General features: G+C 45.8%; 1 protein-coding gene across 2 annotated transcripts in view; it reads right to left on the bottom strand.

Moving 5' to 3' along the window:
- Positions 1-16,179, bottom strand: part of TTBK1 (tau tubulin kinase 1) — a 416,732-nt gene that overhangs the window by 167,488 nt on the left and 233,065 nt on the right. For both annotated transcript variants that reach the window (XM_030195705.1, XM_030195704.1), the window contains one exon: positions 4,822-4,997. In XM_030195705.1, coding sequence (XP_030051565.1) covers positions 4,822-4,997 — 176 coding nt within the window. The remainder of the gene's footprint in view (positions 1-4,821; positions 4,998-16,179) is intronic.

Here is a 16,179-nt window from a genome sequence, read left to right as displayed (position 1 = left end):
AACATGCCCGTTTCTTGCGGCAATGAAACGGGCGCTAGCACGGTTTCCTTCCGGACCTCCCCCCCTCCCTACTCACCCCGTTGGCGTTCATCCACCATTGTTGCGGACCTCGGCACGCCACCTTCATTCTGCTGACATTGCTCCGCCCTCGACGTCATCACGTTTGACGCGAGGGCGGGGCCCCAACATAGTGTTTTCAGTGGCTTCACCACCATGAAGGCTTCGAACCGGAAGGAAGTGCCCGGAGGACCTGACAGAGACGTCAGTGTCCTCAGAACTTTGAGGGTGAGTTTTATTATATAGGATCTCTCTTCTTCCTGTAGCTAATTGGTCATATATTCTAGCAAACAGGCTATACAGAGGGAGGCAGGGGCAATAACTGTGGTAGAGAACAGAAATGCCAAGTTGACCAGTTCCAGGCTGGAGATTCTGAGACAGTCCTGATTTTGAACTGAAATCCCAAAGCAATGTAAGATTTGTAGTGCCTGATCTTGCCCACTGAACTCCCTTTTGCTAGTCCCATAATGCACCAAGATAGCGTGGTCAGAAATCCAGGACTCTCCCAAAATCTCCAGCATGGACCTGAGCAGCTTGGCATCTCTGATAGAGAAACACTTCCTTCCTTTGCTGCCCTGCAGCATGGAGATTTCAGCTCCAAATTTTATAAAATAAATCATAAAAATATTGGGGGTGCGCAAACACCCATAGAGCTGGAGCCTATGTAGGGAACTGCCTCCAGGTTTAAGTCTACCCATTTGTAGGAGCAAAACAAGCACTATATGTGTTCCTATATAATAATATGGATATACGGGATTATAATACATGGTACTATCCAGCATTAATAATTTGACTTCAAAAAATGAAGACTTAGCTTATTCCATCTTTCAATGCAAAGCCTATTATTTGCTGAAGCTGCAACCCTGCATACAGATGAAGACTGCTGACAAGGGTCCTAATGTGCCAGAATAACAAGGTTATCATCAGCATCGATGACATGGCCCGAACAGCCAAGGACTCTTGGAATTACCCTTGCTGCTGGACAGACGCTGTGGCTGGCAAATTGCACCTTGTTTATGAAACCCCGGCTTCTTGTCTATTAGACTGTAAGCTCTTTGAGCAGGGATTATCTTTCTTCTATGTTTGTGTAGCGCTATAGAAATGCTAAATAGTAGTAGTAGTAGTAGTTCTTGTCAAGGTGACTCCTTCAATGTGGTGCCAGTGAGACAATCCATTGTCCTTTGAAGCCACAATATTTGGGGTAAACAAAGTTATGTGTGAGTCACCCCCAAGAGCAGAATGTACATCATCAGTACAGCTGCAGCCCATGATTACTGTATAAAAAGGGGCTCTTATCCGAGGCAAGAGGCTGCTATATTGACATCCCATCCAAGCAGCAGATCTGCCTTGGACCTGACTGACCATCTGAGGAACACGCTGCCATCTACAGGTCTGCATCAGGTTGTATGTTTGCCATGTACCATTGTATACGTGATGTGGGTTCAGAGTGACTCTCTTACTTAGGCGTCTAGTTAGGGATTTATGTATGTTTACTCTAAGCTATTTCTATAATATGACTTCCTGTGTATTCTTGCCTTCTTTGCACATTGTCTTTGCTGCTCTTGTAAATAAATGCACACTTTATTTTTACAATACTTTGTTGTGGAGTTAGTTCTTCTATTATTTAGGGCACAGTGAGCTTAGATCCAAGGATAAGAGGGAACATGTTTGCTTCTGACACTTCATTCACTAAGGCTGGTATCATCAGAGATCTATTTCTGTTAGATTTAGGCTGTCAGGTACCCCAATAATACTCTAAAAAAGGATTGTATCTGTCACGTTTTCAAAGCTGGAACTGGGGTTTTTAAAAAAAATTTGTACACCGCACTTTCCCACTCATGGCAGGCTCAATGCGGCTTAGGTACTTATTTGTACCTGGATAATGGAGGGTTAAGTGACTTGCCCAGAGTCACAAGGAGCTGTCTGTGCTTGCAGTGGGAATTGAACCCAGTTCCTCAGGAGCAAAGTCCACCACTCTAACCACTAGGCCACTCTCCTTCACTCCACTCCAAGGGTTTGTGAGCACTTGGGCCACTGCCGAGGAGCGGCAGTGGCAAGCAAAATCACCCCACACCGGAGACTAGGCAAAACAGGACTGGAACTCCGGACTGGAGTTGCAGCAGAGGCAAACAGGTAGGACTTAAGCAGAGCAGGTACTGCACTTGGCCACGTTTCACCAGGAGTTGAGCTCCTGGCTGCAGGTGGCCAGCAGGACTTACTGGGCAAGGCAGGACTGGATACCCAGGACTGAGGGTCAGAGAGGAAAGGAACATACAGGGGCAGCAGGGCAAGGAAGGGAAAGCTAAAGGGCAGGACTGAAAGCTACAAGCAGCCACTAAAACAGGGAACAAAACACTGATACAAAAGACACAGAACTGAAAGCTGTAGAATAGCCACTAAAGACACAAACAGACAAGGACTAGACACACAACAGAAGAGTAAACCAAAGGACAAGCCAGGTCTGGGCAGGCAGCAGACAGAAGAGAAAACCAGGAGACTAGCCGGGTCAGGGCAGGCAGCAGGCAGTAGAAAAAACCAGGAAACAAGCCGGGTCTGGGCAGGCAGCAGAATCAGGCAAGAAACTAAAACAAGAAACTAGGCTAGTCAGAAGTGCACAGAACACCAACATACCAGGGACCTTAGACAATGCCAAGGCAGAGAGTTTCCAACTGACTAATAAGCCCAGCAGCAGCAATCACCAGGCAACTACTGGTGCTGTGTAGGTTCAACCAAAGCAAGCAAGTCTGGCAGCCCGGAAGATCCGGACCAGACTGGGCTGAAATCTGGAACAGGTGACAGCACAAAGACAATCTAATGCAGCCAGCATACAGAAACAGAGACAGAACTAACTCGCAAAGAACAGACAGAAGCCAGCTCAGAAGCTGACCACAGGAAATGAGGTGAGTCTGAGAGGGGTCACGGCCACAGACATGACAGTATCTGCATGTGCTCATATATTTAACCCTGTGAAACAATAACGTACTTAGATGAAAACAATTAAAAGCTGACTTCAAGAATATCAAAGGCCTTTACATTATTGTTACTCTAATGTATTGCAGTTGGGTTTGTTTGTACGACTAGAATTTATTTTTTTTATTTTTACTTTTTATTGAATTTTCTTTCATTTAACAAGTATTTCACTTGTCAAGCAATACAGATGGATAACAATTATTGTACATAAAGAAATAATTTTTCATTAACAATGGTTAATCTTCTTTAGACCACAGTTATAGGGAGGAGAGTATTTCAGGATAAATTATAAAGAAGCATTAAAAAACAATACAAATGCATAACAAGCTTTTTTCCCTATCCTAAATCAATATTTTAATAATCTTGGGAACTAACAGTTAGCCAATTTTCTTCAGATTTAGAAATGCCTTTAATTGCTCCAGTTGATAAAAGATACATTTTATATCCAAGTATTTAATTACGCACTTACAGGGATAATTCAAATAAAAAGAGGCCCCCAGAGCTAGCGTTTCTGTTCTCATTGAAAAAAAAGTTTCCTCCTCTTTCGAGTCTGCTTGGTAACATCCGGGTACATCCAAACTTTTTTTCCCCGGAACAATGATTGCAATTTTTTAAAGTACATACGTTTAACAGCCTCAAGGTCTTGTTGAAATATAAATGAAACAATATGTGTCGCTCTCTCAGAGTCCACATTTAAAGTTGTTTCTAGTATTTCAGAGATATTTAAGTCTTCATCTCTATTTTCTAGGAGAATAGCTTTCAAAGGATTTTCCAGAGGTTTTTTTGTTTTGTATATAGTATATCTTGTTTAAAGGAGGAATAGTTTCAGACTAGAATTTTATTTTATCACTTTAATATATTTTTTTCCTTTCTGTTTATGCCTCAAGGTCTAAACCCAAGGGGATGGTATTTGACATACTGCCTGGCCTAGATTCTATATAAGGCACCTAAGAAATTCACATGGTAAACATTTCCGCCTAAGTGTATTCTATAAGTGGTGCCTAGATGTAGGCGCGGTATATAGAATACGCTTAGTTGATATCCCAGTGCCTAAAACTACATGTCTCCATTTACACCAATGAAAACGCAGAGTAAATCCCTGTGTGTAGATTTACGTGCACTGCGTCATATTCTATAACTACATATGTAATTTGTGCATGCAGGATGTCAGGACTCACAGAAACAGATCAGTGATCGCGCCAGAGACTGGCACTGAAGACTTTGGCTGGCGGGGGTTGGGGACCCCCCCGGCAGCAAAGGTAGCTGGTGGCCGGGGGGGGGGGGGGGTCGAAAGTGGCAGAGGCGGGGGGGGGGGGGGGGGGGGGGGTTGAAAGTACATGGGGCCAGGGCTAAATCTGTGGGGGCCATGCCCCTGCTCACAATGTGTTCCTTTATTTTATGGTTATAAGAAAGTCCTTAGCAAATGAGGTCTCTAAATAACCTGGCATACAATATTCTAGATGCACAGAACATATTTTGTGATACAGAGTCCTTATAAACTCATATTTTTAATTCAGAGCTGCTTGGTACATGCTTAAGCACAGAAGGAGAGTTGATTCAGTAGCCAGTGGAGGAGTGGCCTAGTGGTTAGGGTGGTGGACTTTGGTCCTGGGGAACTGAGGAACTGAGTTCAATTCCCACTTCAGGCACAGGCAGCTCCTTGTGACTCTGACTTAACCCTCCAAGTAAGCCGCATTGAGCCTGCCATGAGTGGGAAAGCGCGGGGTACAAATGTAACAAAAAAAATAGTCATATGGAGAAGAAAATATTGCCCTAACTAAAAATTCAGCAAACCTTCTTTCGAAGAAATCTACTTTGCCCTCAGCTGTGGACAGACGATCTGATTCCGGGCTGTTGACTCGGCGATAGCGCACAGATCGTGCTGGAGTAGTGGGGGACTCTGGAGGAGCTCGAACTGGAGAGCTGGGACAGACCCCTCGACTCTGATCCTCTTCCATTAGACCCTGGGGCTGTACAAAAAAAAGAAGAAGAGAAAAAAAAATAGCTCACTGATAGAAAATAAATTGCTGTAGAACTACTAGAAAGAATCAATCATCATTTTGCCTTTCTGTTGATATCCCTAACCATAGCCCAAACATCCTACTTTATATGCTTTGCAGTGACAAACTCCACTTTCAGCAGGCACCAATGCCTAAATCTTCAGGGCCAGCAGACAAGAACTGAGACTCATGGGCTAGCCTTGTCTCTAAAAGGATTGGACTGCAGGCAGTGGTGTGCTGGAGCCGGCTCGCAAGAGACCGTTCTTAAATTTTTAAAGCTCTTGCGAGCGGTTGTTGTGGCAGGCGAGCCGGCTCCCAGGGGCGGCGCAACCCGGCGGACATGGGCACCCCCGTATAGGAGGCTAGCCCAACTGTGACCTTCCCCTGCTGCCCCCACAAGCACAGGGCTCCTTCTTCCCTCCTGACTCAGCTCCATTCCTCGCCTCCGCCCCCCGCGCGTTTTACCTTCTGTGGTGGCAGCGATGTCAGTGAGGAAGAACGAAGAAGGCGCTGCGGGCTCGCCTCCGGCTCCAGCTTCTCCCTTCCCTCTTCACACAGTGTCCCGCCCTCGCAGAAACAGGAAATGCATCAACGGCGAAGGCGGGACACAGTGTGAAGAGGGAAGGGAGAAGCTGAAGGCAAGCCTGCCGTGTCTTCTTCTTTATTGACGTTACTGCCACGGACAGTACAAACAGTGCTGCGGGTGCTTAAGGGCTATGGTGAAGTGTATGTGGGGGGGGGGGGGGGGGGGGGGGAGGTGAGGGGTAAGAGAGCTATGGTGAAGTGTATGCCAGGGGGAGCGAAGACTGACAGAAAGCTATGGTGGGGTGTGTGCTGGAAGGGTGAAATATCTATGGGGGTAATTTTCTTTTTTTGGGGGGGGGGGGGGGGTAAAATGTTCTGAGAGACAGCTTTTGGATTGTGTGTGCCAGGGGTGTGTAGCCTGGGAGGAAGGTGTGAGAAAGAGCTATGGATATCTCTATGAGGAGGGGATGAGGATGAGAGAGAGCTGTGGTGGATGTGTATGCCCAGGGAAGAGGTTTGAGAGAAGGATGGAATCCACCTGGAAAAGGGGCAACAAATACTGGGGATTGAACCTGCTGGGGCAAGGGGGGAGATCAAGCTTAGGATGGGGTTCAAGTTAGCTGGGAAGTGAGAGGGCTGGGGTGAGGGCACTGAGCTTGAACTGGGAGAAAGTTTGGAGGGTGTCACTCAGGGGGAGAGAAGAGATCGCTGGAAAGGAGGGAAGGGTAGGGGAGAGAGGAGAATTGCTGGCCATTGATGGATGGAGGGGAGGGCAGGGGAGAGAGGAGAATTGCTGGACATGGATGGATGGAGGGAAGGGCAGGGGGAGAGAAGGGGAGGGAAGGGGGAGAGAAGAGATTGCTGGACATGGATGGATGGAGGGGAGGGCAGGGGAGAGAGCAGAGTTTCAGGACATGGATGGAGGGGAGGGCTGGAGAAATTCTGGACATGGATGAAGGGGAGGGAAGACAGGAAGGAGATGCACATGGATGGAGGGGAAGGGAGAGAAAGAAGAAATGCTGGACATTGATGGAGCGGAGGGAAGAGAGGAAGTGAGATGAACATGAATGGAGGGGAGAAAGGAGAAATGCTGGACATGGATGGAAGAGAGAGGAAGGAGATGAGATGAGGGAAAAGGAAGAAAGGAGAAAAACTGCACATGGATGGAAAAAATAGGAAGAAGCTGGATCCACTGGAAAGTCTGCAGAGGACCAGAAAGGAGGAAAGAAAAGAAATAAATGGAAAGGAGGCCCTGGAAACAGAGTCAAGGGAACAGACAAAGAGCAGCAGAATCAGATACTGGGCCAGCATGATGAGAAAAACAAAGTCACCAGACAACAAAGGTAGAAAAAAATTAATTTCATTTTAGTGTTTGGAATATGTCCACTTTGAGAATTTACACCTATCATATTTTGCAGTGTATAGCAACGTGTTTCTTTCTGTTTTTCTGGTAATGTGCTGCATGCAGAGTCTAACTTCTTAGGATTTCAGGTTAATTTTTGAAGAATTTGAATAGGGGCTATCTCTGTTCTGCATGTATGACTGCAAGGCCAAGTGTCTGAATAGAGATCTGTTTGTTAGGTTCTGAGATTTTGATAACACATTGTTTTTCAGAGTTGGCAAGACTGTCTGTTCTCCTAATTCCTGGTCTATATGCTAATTTGGTTTGTGCCATTTTGGGTATACTGCAGAGATTTTTTTTTTTCCTGGTAAAGGGCTTCTAAAACAGGCATCATGTTATGACAATCAGGTTCTCAGCATTAAAAGTTTATATTTATTTACTTATTTACGGCATTTTATCCCACATTAAACATGAATTAGATTGGAACCTGGGAGCATTTAATTTTTTTTTCCTTTAGAGAGTAATGCATTGCGCCCCCCCCCCCCCCCCAGGCTCTCTCCCCGGCTATAGCCAGCTCTGCAATTTGGGTGGGGGGGGCGCAGAGGTGGACGGGGGAGAGAGCCTGTTGTTAAACATTTACCAGCACACCACTGATTGCAGGTGTTTCTGCAGCACTTGCAGGCTACAGAACAGAAGACCATTGCTTTCTGAGTGTCAGGAACCTGCAGCAACAAACATCCACAAATCCATTTCTCTGGCAGCAGTTCACATCATCATTTCACTAGCAAGACTTGTGTTAAAACTTTTTTTTTTTTTACCTTCTCTGCTATTAAAAATAACACAGCCTTCTGTATAAGTTACGCAGGGCTTGTTCTATCACATTTGAGCAAAAGAGGAGAGACTGGTCTAAACATGTTCGTTCTGGAGTTCAATCTCTCCATAAGCTGCTCACATATCTTTCAGCTTGGAAACACCACATCCTGTGTCTTTACTTGGACTGTTCTGTATACAACAAAACATTCAAGAAAGGAAGTGCTAGCAAAGAAAAGCATGATAAAAATGAACAAAAGGTGATCAAACAAAATCCACCTGAAGGTGGCACGAGTCATGTTACATAGTAGATGACGGCAGAAAAAGACCTGCACGGTCCCATCCAGTCTGCCCAACAAGATAAACTCATATGTGCTACTTTTTGTGTATACCTTACCTTGATTTGTACCTGTCCTTTTCAGGGCACAGACTGTATAAGTCTGCCCAGCACTATCCCCGCCTCCCAACCACCAGCCCCGCCTCCCACCACCAGCTATGGACAGGATTCCTTTATGCTTATCCCACACGTTTGAATTCCGTTACCGTTTTCATTTTCACCACCTCCCGCGGGAGGTCATTCCAAGCATCCACCACTCTCTCCGTGAAGAAATACTTCCTGACATTTTTCTTGAATCTGCCCCCCTTCAATCTCATTTCATGTCCTCTTGTTCTACCACCTTCGCATCTCCGGAAAAGGTTTGTTTGCGGATTAATACCTTTCAAATATTTGAACGTCTGTATCATATCACCCCTGTTTCTCCTTTCCTCCAGAGTATACATGTTCAGGTCAGTAAGTCTCTCCTCATACGTCTTGTAACGCAAATCCCATACCATTCTCATAGCTTTTCTTTGCACCGCTTCAATTCTTTTTACATTCTTAGCAAGATACGGCCTCCAAAACTGAACACAATACTCTAGGTGGGGCCTCATCAACAATTTATACAGGGGCATCAACACCCCCTTTCTTCTGCTGGTCACACCTCTCTCTATACAGCCTAACAACCTTCTAGCTATGGCCACCGCCTTGTCACACTGTTTCGTCGCCACGTTTTGGCCCAAATAGGCCTGCATGAGGAGGGCAATTTTCAGACTCAAATCCACAGGTAAATACTAATTCATGAACATAAACTGGCTGTCTAAAATTGTCCTTCCTTAATACAACTAAAAATAAATGAGGTGTTCCACAATGTGTGGACATGCCATGGAGGTACCCCTAGGTGCATGTTTTGGGCACAAGAGGAAAATAATGCATGTAGATTGTGTTTTCAACTCTAAGTGCTCTGTTTTCCAAAGATAGTTTATAAAATTTGAAGTCTTGGTTTTATGTAATGTTTTTTGTTTTGATTTTACAAATGTTGTTTTGTAAACTGTTGTGAAAAAACATTTTGGTACTGGCAATATATACATTTTTTTAAAGATACAGGTGCAAATGTCCAGGGCTAAAATGGGAAAGTACCAAATATTTCTTTCTAAAAATGGGAGCAAAATCTGTGGGTAAAAAATAGCTGTAGACCTTGCTCCAGCGCATAGAGTTTAAATATTGCCCCTCAAAAGACAGAAGCGTACGTTCAAAGCACTTACACTTATAAAGTTTCATAAACATAGAAATATGATGGCAGATAAAGGCCAAATGGCCCATCTAGTCTGCCCATCTTCATTAACCCTTAAGTCCTCCTTTTCCTAAGGGATCCCACATGCTTGTCCCATGCTTTCTTAAACTCTGACACAGAACTCGTCTGCACAACCTCCACCACCCTTTCCTATGTGATTACTTTCTTAGATTCCTCCTAAGCTATTTCCTCTTAACTTCATCCTATGCCCCCTCATTCCAGAATTTTCCTTCATTTGAAAAAGGCTCTCTTCCTGTACATTAATGCCCCTGAGATATTTAAATGCTTCTATCATATCTCTTCTTTCCACCCCCCCTTTCTTCCAGCGTATGCATGTTGAGGTTCATGAGCCTGTCCTTATACATTTTATGTCCAAGACAGCTTACCAATTTTGTAGCTGCCCTCTGGATTGACTCCATCCTGTTTATATCTTTTTGTTGGTGCGGTCTCCAGAATTGCACACAGTACTCTAAATGGGGCCTCACCAGAGACTTATACAAGGTCACTATCACCTCTTTTTTTCCTGCTGCTCATCCCTCTCTTTATGCACACAAGCATCCTTCTGGCTTTGACTGTTGCTTTTTCTACCTGTTTGGAAGCTTTAAGGTCACCAGACACAATCACCCCCTCTCTTCCTTTGTACTCAGAAGCACTTCACCCCCTATAGTGTACCATTCCCTCAGATTCTTGTGACCCAAGTGCATGACCCTGCATTTTTTAGCATTAAATCGTAGTTGTCAAATATTGGATCATTCCTCAAGTTTCGCTATGTCCTTCCTCATGTCATCCACACCCTCCGGGGTGTCTACCTTGTTGCAGAGTTTGGTATCATCCGCAAAGAGAGACAAACCTTACCAGACAGCCCTTCCTCAATATCACTCTCAAAGATGTTAAAAAGAGCCAGCCCTAGGACCGATCCCTGTGGTACTCCACTGATAACATCCTTATCGTCATAACAAGCTCCATTTACCACTACCCTCTGTCTCCTTCTATTCAACCAATTTTTCACCCAGTCAGTTACTCTAGGTCATACCGAGGTAACTCAGTTTATTTATGAGTCACCTGTGCGGAACCGTGTCAAACGCCTTGCTGAAATCCAAATACACCACATCCAGAGCCCCTCCCATGTCCAACTGTTTGGCCACCCAGTCGAAAAAATCAATCACATTCGTCTGACACGACCTGCCTCTACTGATGACATGCTGCCTCGGGTCATGCATTCCAATTAATTCGAGAAACCTCACAATTCTCTGCGTTAGAAGCGTTTCCATTAGTTTACTCACCACTGAGGTCAGACTAAAGGTAATTCCCAACCTCCTCCTCACTTCCACTCTTGTGCAAAGAGATCGCATCCGCCCTTCTCCAGTTCTCCGGGACCACACCAGACTCTAAGGAAGCATTGAACAGATCAGTCAGCGGAGCCGCCAGAACTTCTCCGAGTTCCTTGAGCACCCTTGGATGTATCCCATCAGGCCCCATCGCTTTCTCTACTTTTAGTTTAGCTAGCTCCTCATGAACACTGTCCTAGCGACCTATGGAACTTTGTAAGTCTAAGTGCTTTGAAAATGAGCCCCATAGAGGGGCATAATCGAAAGGGGCGCCCAAGTTTTCCTGAGGACGTCCTTGCAGGACGTCCTGGCGAAGGGGCGGGGAAACCCATATTATCGAAACAAGATGGGTGTCCATCTTTCGTTTCGATAATACGGCCGGGGACGCCCAAATCACGAAATTTAGGTCAACCTTAGAGATGGTCGTCCCCGATTTTTGGCCATAATGGAAACCGAGGATGCCCATCTCAGAAACGACCAAATCCAAGCCATCATTCGTAGTGCACTGGTCCCCCTGACATGCCAGGACACCAACCGGGCACTGCAGTGGACTTCACAAATTGCTCCCAGGTGTATAGCTCCCTTACCTTGTGTGCTGAACCCCTCAAAACCCACTCCCCACAACTGTACACCACTACCATAGCCCTAAGGGGTGAAGGGGGGCACCTACATGTGGGTACAGTGGGTTTCTGGTGGGTTTGAAGGGCTCACATTTACCACCACAAGTGTAACAGGTGGGGGGGTTGGGGGGAGATGGGCCTGGGTCCGCCTGCCTGAACTAAAACTGCTCCAGGGACCTGCATACTGCTGTGATGGGGCTGGGTATGACATTTGAGGCTGGCATAGAGGCTGGCAAAAAAATATTTAAAAAGTTTTTTTTAAGGGTGGGAGGGGGCTTGTGACCACTAGGGGAGTAAGGGGAGGTCATCCCCGATTCCCTCCGGTGGCCATCTGGTCAGTTCGGGCACCTTTTAGAGGCTTGGTCGTAAAAAAATGGACCAAGTAAAGTCTCCCAAGTGCTCATCAGGGACAACCTTCTTTTTTCCATTATCTGTTGAGGACGCCCATGTGTTAGGCACGCCCCAGTCCCGCCTTTGCTACGCTTACGACATGCCCCCGTGAACTTTGGTCGTCCCTGCGACGGAAAGCAGTTGAGGACGCCCAAAATCAGCTTTCGATTATGCTGATTTGGGCGACCCTGGAAGGACGCCCATCTCCCGATTTGTGTTGAAAGATGGGCGTCCTTCTCTTTCGAAAATAAGCCTATAGTCTCACAAATAAATTAATAAGGTGCAGATAGGAAAAGGGGGTTTGATATACCGCTTTCTATGGTTACAATCAAAGAGGTTTGCATATTATATCCAGTAACGAACTGTTCTCTGTTTCTTTTATAGACATGACACCCAGATGCTTCAATTCGCTACAGAATAGGTGTAGTGAAAATACCACCCATGGGCACTCAAATTTTGGCCCACAACATACTGTTGACTTAACAGACTCTAGCCTGACTACTGCCTGGCAGTTGATCTGCAGTCATCACCACCCAAGCTGTAGAACATTCAGCTTTAATGATGTACAAATATTGGCACATCATTAAATGTGGATTTAAGGGGTCTAAGTGATGCTGTCAGCAGAGTGACCACAAAGATCATCAATGGAACTACCAGCAGCTCCTCAGTGCCCAGAAGCCAGCAGGTATGGGAGCATGATTCAGAGATTTAGGACAAGGTTTTGGACAAGGGGTCTTGGTACAGGATGTCAATATCATAAAGGTCAGGTATTTCAATACAGGTTCCTGACCTTTCACTCCGTGTCTTTTTCAAGACAGCGTGTGGTTCAACTACATAAGTTTTATGATATTGACATCCTGTACCAAGACCCCTGAGACAGACACTTAGCCAAAACATGGTGCCGTGTCAGGTACTTTAAGGAATAAAGCTTTTCTCATCCTCCTGTTGTTTTTGGAAGAGCCCCGCTGGCCACACTACTCATTCTGTGAGTACTTTTATACATAGTGGGTTGCAGTCTTCCGCTTCTGCAGCTTCTCCTTTTCAACCTTTAAGGACACAATCATGCTTATCTTTACTACTTCTGTAACTGTGGACCTGCGAATATGAGTGAAAACCTTTAAGATTTAAGGATTACTGACAGACTGCCTACAATCTCAGATACCAAGGTACATTGTCAGTTTATCATCTGTGCACTACACATAAGAGATTTACACTAGAGGAGAGTTAACATTCTATTGGCTGAATAATGTTTTTGAACGCAATAATAAATTTATCAACACCCATATTAATTAGTGTTCAAATAACACAAAAAGGGATTAGGGAAAAGAAAAGGAAAATGATGTAAGAGCTATTACAGGAACCGAAGGCACCCACATGGGTGATCTATGGATACTACAGAACTGAAGGAAGAGAAAAGGCAAGAGCACCACTGCTACAACTCGGACATAGCTGTCCTTACTTTGAAAGGGGATTTGCAGGGGGACACCTTGAAGGCGTCCCTATATTAACACCATTGAAAAAGTTCAGATTCTCTGGTTTTTTGCTTTTCAGCTTTTAGGATGTTGAAATATTGGATGATTTTGCCCTTACGTTTTGCAATTTGTCATCTGTGGATGAACAAATTGTTTGACTCCTGAAGCTGGCACAAGCGGTGCCGAAACGCAGGACTGCGCCAAGTCCTTTGAGCATTTTAGTTGTCATCTTTCATTAAACCACTTGTTTTGGAGCCACCTTGGTTTGCCCCCTTTTTTCTTTAACTGCCATATCAAAAGCTTCCCTGCTCTGTCACCATGTCCCATATATTGGGCCTTAGAGCACTGTAACAGATATTCTGTGTGTCCAATAAATCTAACGCTTGATTTTGATAGCTAATTTTCTTTCAGGAGGATGTACTACCCCTCTTGTTCCCTTTTGTAGGTAGGCTTTGCATATATCCCGTAACACACTCATGGTGGTGTCACCAGTATCATTCAGACCAATAAAATTCGACCATGCACTACAAAGCCAGGCCTGAGTCACTTCCCTACATAGCATACTAGTGTTCATCAACCAGTGCTTTTCAACTCCTTGCCTTGCCTTCGCATGGCACAACCCTCAATCCACAGCATGGTCTGAGATAACATAGTAAAATAGTAGATGACGGCAGAAAAAGACCTGCACGGTCCATCTAGTCTGCCCAACAAGATAAACTCATATTTGCTACTTCTTATGTATACCTTACCTTGATTTGTATTTGATTTGTATCTGCCATTTACAGGGCACAGACCGTAGAAGTCTTGCCCACCACTAGCCCCGTCTCCCAAACACCAGTCCCGCCTCCCAATCTCAGCTAAGCTTTTGAGGATCCCTTCCTTCTGAACAGGATTCCTTGATGTTTATCCCATGCATGCTTGAATTCCGCTACTGTTTTCATCTCCACCACCTCCCACGGGAGGGCATTCCAAGTATCTACCACTCTCTCCATGAAAAAATACTTCCTGACATTTTTCTTGAGTCTGCCCCCCTTCAATCTCATATCATGTCCTCTAGTTCTACCGCCTTCCCATCTACGGAAAAGGTTCGTTTGCGGATTAATAAGAGGATGCATGCACTGATTTGACCATTCAGAAAGTTGCTTGTTCAAGCCCAATGACTAGAGTAAGATTGGAATCTTGCAGGATAATGTGTGTTATCTCTAGCTCCTGGATTGCTGTTCCTTCATAAATCTATTAGTCGCCACTTGTGCATGCTCTCTCTTAAATCCTTACTACTACTACTATTTAACATTTCTAGAGCGCTATTAGGGTTACGCAGCGCTGTACAGTTTAACAAAGAGGGACAGTCCCTGCTCCAAGGAGCTTACAATCTAAAGGACAAAATGTCAAGTTGGGCAGTCTAGATTTCATGAATAGAGGTATAGTGGTTAGGTGGCGAAGGCGACATTGAAGAGGTGGGCTTTGAGCAAGGATTTGAAGATGGGTAGGGAGGGGGCCTGGCGTATGGGCTCAGGGAGTTTATTCCAGGCATGGGGTGAGGCGAGGCAGAATGGGCGGAGCCTGGAGTTGGCGGTGGTGGAGAAGGGTACTGAAAGAAGGGACTTGTCTTGAGAGCGGAGGTTACGGGTAGGAACGTAAGGGGAGATGAGGGTACAGAGGTAAGGAGGGGCTGCAGATCGAGTGCATTTGTAGGTTAGTAAGAGAAGCTTGAACTGAATACGGTACTTGATCGGGAGCCAGTGAGGAGAGGGGTGATATGAGTATATATCAGTCAAGGCGGAAGATAAGATGTGCAGCAGAGTTCTGAGCGGACTGAAGGGGGGATAGATGGCTAAGTGGGAGGCCAGTGAGGAGTAGGTTGCAGTAGTCAAGGCGAGAGGTAATGAGAGAGTGGATGAGAGTTCGGGTGGTGTGCTCAGAGAGGAAAGGGCGAATTTTGCTAATGTTATAGAGGAAGAAGTGACAGGTCTTGGTTATCTTCTGGATATGCGCAGAGGAGAGGGAGGAGTCGAAGATGACTCCGAGATTGCGGGCAGATGAGACGGGGACGATGAGAGTGCCATCAACTGAGACAGAGAGTGCAGGGAGAGGAGAAGTGGGTTTGGGTGAGAAAACAATAAGCTCGGTCTTGGCCATGTTCAGTTTCAGGTGGCGGTTGGACATCCAGGCAGCAATGTCGGATAAGCAGGCCGATACTCTGGCCTGGGTTTCCGCAGTGATGTCTGGTGTGGAGAGATAAAGCTGGGTGTCGTCAGCCTAAAGATGATATTGGAAGCCATGAGATGAGATCAGGGAACCCAGGGAAGAGGTGTAGATTGAAAAAAGAAGGGGTCCAAGGACAGATCCATGAGGAATTCCAACAGAGAGCGGGATGGGGGTGGAGGAAGAACCATGAGAATGTACTCTGAAGGTACGGTGGGAGAGATAAGAGGAGAACCAGGAGAGGACAGAGCCCTGGAACCCAAATGAGGACAGTGTGGCAAGATGTAAATTGTGATTGACAGTGTCAAAAGCAGCGGATAGGTCGAGGAGGATGAAGATGGAGTAGTGACCTTTGGATTTGGCAAGGAACAGGTCATTGCAGACTTTAGCTAGTGCCGTTTCTGTCGAGTGTAAGGGGTGAAAGCCAGATTGAAGCGGATCGAGGATGGCATGAGAGGAGAGAAAATGAAGGCAACGGTTGTGAACGGCGCGTTCAAGTATCTTGGAAAGGAAGGGTAGGAGGGAAATGGGGCGGTAGTTGGAGGGACAGGTAGGGTCAAGTGATGGTTTTTTGAGGAGTGGTGTGACTACAGCATGCTTGAAGGTGTCAGGGACAGTTGCAGTGGAGAGAGCGAGGTTGAGGATATGACAGATGGGGGGGGGGGGGGGTGTTAACTAAGTTGGTGGGGATGGGGTCAGAGGAACAAGTGGTGCATTTCGAGGAGGAAAGAAGATGGGCGGTTTCCTCTTCGGTGATATCAGGAAATGAGGAGAAGGAGGCCTGGGTTGGTTGGCTGAGGGAGTGGGTTATAAGGTGAAGAGGAGGAGATGGTTTGGTGGTGAATTCGAG

Source organism: Microcaecilia unicolor, chromosome 3 (assembly GCF_901765095.1).
Source record: "Microcaecilia unicolor chromosome 3, aMicUni1.1, whole genome shotgun sequence".
NCBI lineage: Eukaryota > Metazoa > Chordata > Amphibia > Gymnophiona > Siphonopidae > Microcaecilia > Microcaecilia unicolor.
This window is presented reverse-complemented; position numbering and strand designations above follow the sequence as displayed.